Raw genomic sequence first — 10,204 nt, forward strand, 5'->3', positions numbered from 1 at the left:
GGGTTGACCGGGACTCTGCCGGGCTGTTGACCGGCTTCAACCGGGGCGGCACCGGGAAATAGTGTGAATGCGTTAACAAATGTCTACACTACGAATCATCCCGGTCCTCGCCGGTCTACCGGCGTTAGCAAACCGGGATGGACCGGGGCTCTACCGGCAAAAGTGAGTTTTAGGCTTATGTGGATTTTCTTTTGTATACAAAGGAAGTATGAGTGTTTTCCTGGTCTGTTAATTATGTAATAGAAAACTATTTTAGGCTATTGAAAGGCATTTATTTGACGCCAACAATAACTGTTTTTTTTGCGGCCATGTTGTTGTTGTATATCTTCACCGCCTATGTAGACGAACCTCTACCAGATCTGTAGAGTTGAACAAGAGGTTATCGTTCCCACAACCAGTATCGTGTTGTCCTCCACCGTCTATGTACACTGTAGTATATACACAACTATTGTCTTTTCTTGCAGACTCTGAGCTTCTGCACTCAACCGCTAGGGTCAATCCGTATAAATTCGGACAAAGGGGGAAATTCGGACAAAACAGCCTAAATGCATTTTACGTCACACTAAACCTAGCCCCAGGCCTACAGCGCTTTGATTAATATAAATGTTTGCTTTCTACTTGGTCAAATGGAGTATATTTTACTTTGTTTACAGTGCAAGTTTTATGCACCATAATAAAATGTCATATTTGTAGTATATGATTGATAGTTACTTATGCCCAACATTTGCATTATAGTCAAATGCAGTGCGATCTGTAACGGCCAACTATGGTAAGACTGCGCTGTTAAAGAGCATCTGTAATAGTGTGTTTGATTTGTTTAGCGAATCCGCCCTTCGATTCTAATGGTTATACTTAGTATCATACTAAATAAAGGGCAATGCCTTTAAAGGCACTTGTTCACAGACTGAAGAATTTATAATTGTTCACACTCAAAAAAACACGAAAGAAAAATTGTAAACAGGGAGCGTTTTTCATGAATGAGTTACAATCGTTTATTGATAGAATTATAAAGCGATACAAACTAGAAACGATTGAATAATTTGTTAGTTTCTGTTGTTTACGTTTTATAATGTGCCAATACGTGGATTGCTTTTTCTGACAAATCCAATCAAAATAGAAACACAATGATCGGCGAGTCGAGTGTTTACGTTTTCAGCTTTTAAAACCAAAGATCAGTGGTTCGAGTTCAGGTGAGAAAGTCTTTCGTTTATTTCTAAAATTCTATTTTTTTTTATTCTGCTTCAAATCTATTAAGATGTTTACAATAATCCATTTGAAGCATGTATTGACAAACATAAAGAATCACACTATGTTAACAATCCCTTTAATAAGAAATGCGTTTTATTTAGAGATTATACGAACATTAAGGTTGCATACCAGTAAATATATCCCTCTGTGGTCGCTTCGAAAAAGTTTTTGTAATTTTGTTAACACCTTTATTTCAAAATTGCGAACAAATACACATCCACTTTAAAAAATTACACAACACTGTAATTCAATCAGGGATGAAAAAACACATGTACATATGATAATGTTATCTTTATAATGAACGCCAATGAAACAAGAGCATTTAAGTTAGTAAAGTTTCTCTACTGAATATTGTTTGGCAACTTTCATTTTCATTCATTTTAATCATTTCTTATGAGTTACGTTTCTTGTTGTTTATTGTTAAGGTAAATTTCCAATCGCGGGCTCACATTTTGTAGTCATTTTCTATAACCTATGTGTGTCGGAAACACTAGATCCTACGTGTTGTTTTTTTGTTTTAATATTATTTAAAAGAATTTGATCAGGTACAGTAAGTGTGGAAAGTTTTTTTGTCGAAATGTCAGTGTTGAAACCCTGTTTTCTGCCGGTGTTACAGTCAGCACAGGCTTATCAGGGACAACATTTTCCTCCTTAAGTAGATTTTCGTGAAGAAAAGACTTCCTTCTAGACAATAAATAATCAAAACCGGAAAGTGTCGTTCCTGATCAGCATGTACAATTTACGCAATTGCATCTAGCCCCGTTTTCCGAAAACGTGGCTCAATTATAATCAATAGGAAGTCCCTTATTTGAAACAGCTGTCATATCCGTTTAATATGCACGTTCAAGCCGTCGTTTCTCAGGACTACATGCGCAACACGCGGACCAGCGATGGGGTGTGGGGTCTACCCCGGGGGCTGGAGTATTACAAGGCAAGTTACAAGTGGCAGCTGTCCAATGTTCTGGATCCCGAGTACATCCATGAGACCGGGCTTGCGGAGGTCGAACGCATCATGGGAGAAATAGAAAATGGGAGCATGCTTGCAGATAACTGTTATGTTAACCCTTTACCCAAACTACAGTAATATCTTACAATGAAGCAATGCGCGTGGTTTAATTGTCGCGTAAGCCATATTTAGCCACTTATTTAGTTTAGTTCAAAACGAGTATTTATTTTATTTCGATAATATCCGAAGGCTTAAGCTTACAAATATATTTTTGTGTTCGTTACCGCGACACGTTCATGAAGTTTTAGCAAAAATATCAAGAACGTTCCAAGGAGAAGATCTTATTAATTACTACCCCCGATCAAAACTTATGTTAGAATGCCGGATAAATTACTCACATCCATAAACATATTCGGACTATTGTTATAAATTTAATGATATTTATTGTTAAAGACGTTTGTGGTTTAGGATTGATACGAACATGTGCTATTCATGCTCTTTCTTGATGACGCAGATCATGAAGAGAGACGGGTTCAACGGATCTCTTCAGGAATACTTCGCGGTGTTGAGGCAAAACCAGTCCAATTTGAGTCAGATCCGGTGCGTTTCACTATAGACAGATTCAGTCGTGTCTGTCAAATTACATAAATATCACATAATTATTTTGTTTCGTTGCCCTTACCTTGCTGCAGCTATAAACTCTTGGCTTTTCTATCTTTCTAAAGGCAGTTCCCCCAACAAAATGTATCTTGGTGGATGATATAGTTTAACATCAAATTTCATGCACAGTTTTTACAGTTTTACTTTTTGTAACAAAAATCTGTCAATATCACCAGAAATTTAAAAAAAATATAATCCACAGTGACATCTGACTTCTTTACGGAGACCATATGTACAGACATGTACAGATTTGACACGAGAGAATCCAAAAATAATTAAAAGCTGCAGACTATTTTATGGGAAATCCTGCTTCGGTTGACCTGGTCTTGGTGTTTTCAGGACAAAGCCTTACAGGCGTTCAAGGATATGCACAGAGAACGAATTTTACCAATTCTAAACCAGTTTTTTGAGGATATACCAGATGTCCCATATATTTGAGTACGTTTGTATTATTATATTTGTCTCACTGATTTTGTTTGTATTCAAATGTCAGTAATAAGAATGATAAACACTCAAAACTAAACCAAAATTTTTTAAGGCTAACTCCGAAGACATTAACCCGGAAGATTACTTCTGATTTCCTGTGGCAAAGCTCTTTTATATCCCTTTTCTATTTTTAGTAACACTGAATTTTACCACGCCACGCCCTTGTATGATTTGTGAATATTGAATAACACGCGGTCTTTTGTTTTCATGCAATGAAAGTAATTGTTGACATACATGTATTTAATTGTCTTAAGACACATAAGTATGGACTAACACACGCCAACTTGTATGCAGTCATGCTGGAATGTAAGCCATTAACTGCACACACGTTCCGAAACGAACTAATGCGGCATTTTACGATGCTTAAAGTGCACTGACTATACTAATATTGTGATCTGATACAATATAACACTGCAGAATAAAGCGAAATGCTAATAATGGGCCGCTAGGAATCTACAAGAATGCAGCCGCTGATGGATCCAGACCGGGCGTGTTCTATGCCAACGTTGACAATGGTCCAGTGTAAGTGGTACTGCAGGAATGCAAGCAATCTCAACGCAGAGTTGTCGTTCATTGCTCTCACATTTGATCCAGCTATGCTGGTTCCAGTCAAATCTCTGCGCGGAGGTTGGAATTTAAGAAGCTCCAACGAACAGACATTGCGTTTGTTGCACTTAAGTTAATTACTCGGACAAAGCGAGTCTTGTTCCGGGTTGACTGGGCTTAATGCATCTGCGTAAAGTGTCGTCCTTAAATTAGCATGTGCTGTCCATAAGGATTTTCAGGGGGATACGTTCGTGTTGTGGAATTTTTGTTTAAGGATGTCTCGCCTTATCGAAAATCGTGTTTAGGTGGAAAGTGTTGTCTCTGATTGGCCTGTGCGGACTACAGGCTAATCTAGGGCGGTACCTTTTTCGCATGCATGCGCCCAGTTATGCTCCATTGGTCATTGTCGAGTCGGATACTATTTAACAGTAACCTGGGCACTCTTTAGTATACGACAATGTACACCGGGTACGGTAAAATATACTTTAATGTACCCGGCCAATATTAGACTGTACCAAAGTTTTATTTCCGCCCAAAACGATGTCATAAAACGTTACGAAAAAAAGTCTCTTTGAACAAAATCTGCCTCAACTTGCTTTTTTGAGTATTACTTTCGATAATATTTAGGCAATTTAGGAATATTGACATAACTGTGTAGATGATCTATTTGAAATAAGAAGCCGTCAACGACAAATTTAGTGCTATTAAGAGTACCCGGGGTACTTTTAAGTAATACCTGAGCCGATAATGACCAATGGAGCCCCAGTTATTTTATAAGGAGGATCAAATTATCATTGTGAAGACACAAACAAGGTATTATATGTTTATCTATAAATTCAAATACTTTGCAAGTTGTTTAAATAAAAGTCGAAATTTATATTCAGACAAAAGACACAAAGGTTTGTATATTTACGGGAATAATATTTATGTACGAATGTGATTTCCCTATTGCAATACAACAGTTGCAATGACCTAAATTTAATTTACCATTCGTTTATCACGTCCCTATGCTAACGTATAATTATGACTTGAATTTAATTAACCTTACGTACCGTATATTGTGTCATAGTTACAGTGCCACGTTCAACATTAAATGGATCTTTTCACGGTTTGGTAAATTGACAAAATTAAAAAAGTTGTTTCAGATTCGCAAATTTTCGGTTTAGTTATGATATTTGTGAGGAAACAGTATTACTGAACATTTGCCATGGTCTAATATAGCCATTATATGCATCTTTTGACGATTAAAAAAAACTAAAAATTATAAAGCGTTGCAACGCGAAACGATTGAATAATTTGGAGAGTTCTGTTGTCGTTTAAATTTACGAAACAACGAAGATTGATTGTATAAGGTATAAAATACTTATAAACTTTATACCCGGCGGAATAGCCGAGAGGGCTAAAACATTTTTACTTCAGACTTACTCCATGACTCCGGGCGTCACTGGTTCGAGCCCTGGTACCGGCTTCTTTTTTTTTTCCTTTTTTTAATTTTATTCTTGATTTTTTACTGGAGCTTTTGAGATCCAATGTTTACATTTATCAATATAAAGCATTTAATGACAAACTTCAAAATATGCCAAAATCTGTAAAAAAAAGGCACCTTTAATACATGTAGAAGGACTTTAATTCAACATGGATTTAAATGACCGGAATTCTAATAACCATACGTATATTGCATATTGCGTCCACTTTGCAGCGCCAAGTTCAACAAGGTTGTAATGTCCTGAATTATAGTTTACCACTCGTATATTGCGTCCCCATTACAGCGCAAAGTTACCTTGGGTATAATGATCTGAATTCAAATTAATCGCACGTATATCGCGCCCCATTGTAGCTCCGAGTTAAATTTGGATATAATGACCTGAATTCTAGTTAACCACACTATATAGCCCCTCATTCAGCGCCATGTTCAACATTGATATACGGTAATGACTTGAATTCTAGTAAACCGCACTTATAGCGCGTTCATTTGCAGCGCCAAGTTTACCATGGCATCGCTGCTGGTCCATGAGACGGACCCCGGACATCACCTGCAGGACGCCTACGCTCTCACCAATCCAGCCATTCCCATGTTCAGGAGAGCCGTCGACTACTCCAAGTACTTCGCCGCCCCTGTGCATTTCCCGTTCTATACCACTTACTCAGAAGTACATGTACGAGTGATTGTACATACACTTGGGTCGTGCTCTGTGAAAAGGGGCTGTAATGCATGTGCGTAAAGTGTCGTTCCAGGTTAGCCTGTGCAGTCCGCACTTTTTTTTATGATATTTTTCGTTTCAAGAAAGTCTCTTAGCAAAAATCAACTTTAGGCGAAAACGGTCGTCCCTTATTGAATCACTGTGTAGTTTGGCGATTGAACTAATTGCTGAGTCTGAACTTTTTGTCTTTGGTTAATATACGCCCAATGCATGTTAATTCAACATTGGTGCCTGTGAAAAATCCGTATATTTTGTCGTTACAAATGTGCACATGCGTACATATTAAACGAAGAAACAAAGACGCCGAGTCATATCAAACGAGGAGAGTATTTTGGTATTTCACTCGTATGTGTTTTAGTATAGCATCGTTGTTTAGAATGTATCAACAGTAACTGTTGTTCGTTTATTGAGATTTGTGTGTGCTTGCAGGGATGGGGCCTATATTCGGAAGAACTGAGAGATGAATTAGGGGTGTATCAGGATGACTACGACCGGTAAATATAACGAGATATGGTGAACATGACCTTAACTAATGTGTGTCATAGATGGAAACGGAAAAAATGGTGCATATATGTCCATGCACTGAGATGTAGGAAAAATATACATCGAATGTGAAGCGGTTAATGAAAGAGTTTTCTCGAAATGTTGTGTGGAACTCTTCTTGACTCTTGTATAATTATATACCCTTGTTTTGTTATACTTTGTTCATACGACATTAAAATATTAAATGTTTATGTCAGTTTTTAGTTATGACAATTTAAAATGGGCCTCTCTTCGATACACATTCACAATTCTTACTTGTATATATTTATTATCAAGTGCTATAATTTACTTCGATGATAAACGGATTCAACGGAAATTTTCTCGATGATCTCGTTAAAACTTAAGCATAATACAAACGTCCTTAGAACTTAATAAAACACATAATGTTCGTAGATTTTAACCCATATATATGTATTTCGATTGTGTATTCAATACAACGCTTTAACAATTCAAAAGAAAAGCGTTGTTACGCGTACTGGTTAGGTTTAGAACCTATGTTTTTCAGACTTGGCAAGTTTAATCAGCAGATCTTCCGAGCAGCGAGATTAGTAGTGGATACGGGATTGCACGCGAAAAAGTGAGTTATAGTTTAGTAGAATAATGGCGTTTTATGGCAGCTACCACGGACAGGTAAAGCATGGTCCAACATCAGAAAAATAAATACCTGGCTTATTCTGCCAGTGGTATCTACATCAATACCATCATTATTATCATCAACATCATTATCATCATCATTATCGTCATCATCATCATCATCATCACCATTATCATCACATACTTATCATCTTCATCATCTTAACCTCACCGGGAGCTAAATGATCATTAAAACAGCTCATCAAACATGTATGATTTTGGCATTCAAAGTGTACTTTGGTTGTTTGTACGTATGTATTAACGTGTTTTCTATTTCTTGTCGCTTCAAGAATAGCAAGCGTTATTGAACTGGAAGAATTTGAGATTGCTAAGCAAAATTAAAGTGCACAACGCGTGTAGGATGCCTTGATCCTAGGTCAAGGTCAAAAATGACAATCAATAGTCTTATAATTATAAGAATTTAAGCCATACATCATATCCAAACCATAGTTTAATCTAGTATACAATGTATTTCATATTTCATAATAAAAACGTTACACACAGTTAAGTGTGGAACCTGACCATGTGACTTACCCTTCGTGCATAACAAATACAATGCAACTTATAATAATTTGTTTGTATACATGTTAATACATTTTCATACATAAATACCTGTTATTAAACATGGAAATGTGGAATGACAGTAAACGGGTTTCAATCCATAAGTCGAGAACAAATTAAGATATTCAGATGTTTGGTACACTATACATTTACATCAATTATATATGAAGACGTTTCTCCATTAAATAGGGTTGAGGTCACAGTTATTAAAGGTAGCGAAGCATGATGATGTTCTACAGCAATAATCTTGGCAGTAACAAAACTAACTTCTAATATTTGGTTAACCCCAAGGTAGGATGTCGTTATTCACCGGACGCTGTATGCGCAGTGGTTAGCTCCCCTTAAACATTTGCAGAGCTCGATATCAACGCCAATGTTCATGAATTCAGCGAATCAATTTTTTAAACAGTTTTATTTATTGATTTGTGAGGATAATAATAACATTAAGATATTGAAATAATCGGATCAAATAAATTCGCAACTAAACAAACGGAGGCAGAACATGGACAAGATGAGTATTCAAGGGAGATAGTTGCATCGCGAAAATATATGACGCGTGACAAATGTTTTTGAGATGCATCCCCTTTGCCTATTGTTTTGTCTAAATTTCCATATACGAACGGTCAAAGCCCGCTACGCGGGCTTTTGCCCGTAATAAAAACGATGATCTGATCTGTAACATGATGATGGTATTTTGGTCATATGAGCCGCGTTCTGGTAAGACTAGGATTATTGCTTGTACGTGATGTATCGTCACAGATAAGCTTTTGCAGTCTGCACAGGCTATTTAGGGACAACACTATCCGTTAACACTTGAGTTCTCTGTAGAAAAAAATCTCCTGTCAACGGAAAATTCTATCAAATCGGAAAGTCTCGTCTCTGGTTAGCATGTGCGGAATGCACAGGCTTATATAGGATGGCAATTTAAAGTCGTGCATCAAGCCCTTTTTCACAGAATTAGACTCATATATAAAACGCAAGTTTTATAACAGATGGAGCCGAGCTGATGCTATAGGTTACATGCTGAACAACACCGCCTTAGCCAGGGCCAACATTGAGCGGAAGATAGACCGCTACATCACGTTGCCTGGCCAGGCGACGGCCTACACTATTGGAAACTTGAAAGTTATCGAGCTGAGGCGACGGGCAACCATTAGGACATGTACGTGTGAAACGTTTGTTAGTGTTGACACGTTTTACAGAGTTTCTTAAATTGCAAGTGTTTTTTTTTAAATAACTAATTGCGTAAGATTGTATTGTATTTTCAGCGTGTCGTCTCAGAAATATAACAATATGAAGGAATGTCTGCTTGTGTGCGCCATTAATTATACCTTTCATAAGTTATATAACATAATTTGTATGAAGAATGTATCGTATTTATTTTAAGGTTGTTGGTATGGCTGTATTTGCTATTTGTACCTAGCACGTTCTTGCCACTTTTTATGATTACAATTTATGCATTCCTTTCATAATGAAAACAAAATTCTTCAAAGCTAGCGCGATAACATTTGAGCAGCGCTATTGGAAAACCGGCCTTAATGCATGTGCGTAAAGTCTCGTCCAAGATTAGCCTGTGCAATCCGCTAAAATAAATTTCGTTTAGAAAAGGTTTGTTCCACATAAGCCTGTCCCGACTGCAACGCTTGATCCGGGACGATACGTTATGCTTATACGTTACACACGTTTTTTTCCGGAGTGCTGCCTTATTATAATTATTCTTATTTTTGGAAGGTGGGTTCTTTGATGTGAAGAAGTTCCACAGTGTGTTACTGAAGAACGGGGCTCTGTCGATTAGCATCCTGGATACGATGGTAGACGACTGGGTGATGGAAGTCCGCCAAAAGCACGCTATTTCTGGTTCCGATTGTCCTAACGCAGTTTCGGTCGCTTTAACAACAAACGCTGCTGCAACATCAACTTTAATCTCTTTCGTCTTTATACTGTACTCTATTCTGTGATCAAATCAATATGATGTGTTCAAATTTTGCCGAAGATTTGACGTGATCACGGAATATAGAAATGTTGATCCGATTGTAATAGATTCGAAAATAAGAACAATTTACATCAGTGAACGTAATAACATATAGGTCATGAACACATGAAGAAGCGTTTACAATAATTTATTGTTAGATAGTGATGAAAATATTTGAAACGCGAAAGGATTGAACTCTTTGCTTTTATTGCTTTTGTTAAATTGTGTTATTACACTTTGAATACTTCTATGACGTAAAAAGTGCATAGCGTAATGCTACAGCACGACTGGTATATATGTTCAATCGATAATCATCTACTCAGAATGTACCCGATTAGAATCCAGGTGGAGCCACGTTTTAGTCTTTTTTGCTTCAACAAATTGTGTATTGTAAACCTCAAATCGAAA

At 37.1% G+C, this 10,204-nt stretch overlaps 1 protein-coding gene across 1 annotated transcript; it reads left to right on the forward strand.

Moving 5' to 3' along the window:
• The first annotated feature begins 2,083 nt into the window (after positions 1-2,083).
• On the forward strand, positions 2,084-9,782 carry LOC127864926 (uncharacterized). The gene is made up of 8 exons (XM_052404815.1): positions 2,084-2,328; positions 2,663-2,794; positions 3,758-3,862; positions 5,865-6,042; positions 6,517-6,581; positions 7,136-7,207; positions 8,817-8,986; positions 9,556-9,782. The coding sequence occupies exons 1-8, from the start codon at positions 2,084-2,086 to the stop codon at positions 9,780-9,782; spliced, it is 1,194 nt and encodes a 397-aa protein (XP_052260775.1).
• The last annotated feature ends 422 nt before the right edge of the window (positions 9,783-10,204 follow it).

Source organism: Dreissena polymorpha, chromosome 1 (genome assembly GCF_020536995.1).
Source record: "Dreissena polymorpha isolate Duluth1 chromosome 1, UMN_Dpol_1.0, whole genome shotgun sequence".
Classification (NCBI taxonomy): Eukaryota; Metazoa; Mollusca; class Bivalvia; order Myida; family Dreissenidae; genus Dreissena; species Dreissena polymorpha.

Excerpts from the sequence above, each read along its gene's own strand:
- LOC127864926 (XM_052404815.1), top strand. The coding sequence starts at position 2,084 with ATGCACGTTCAAGCCGTCGTTTCTCAGGACTACATGCGCAACACGCGG. Across the intron at positions 2,329-2,662 it reads AACCCTTTACCCAAACTACA|GATTGATACGAACATGTGCT; the intron begins GTAATATCTTAC and ends TTTGTGGTTTAG. Across the intron at positions 6,582-7,135 it reads TATCAGGATGACTACGACCG|ACTTGGCAAGTTTAATCAGC; the intron begins GTAAATATAACG and ends TATGTTTTTCAG.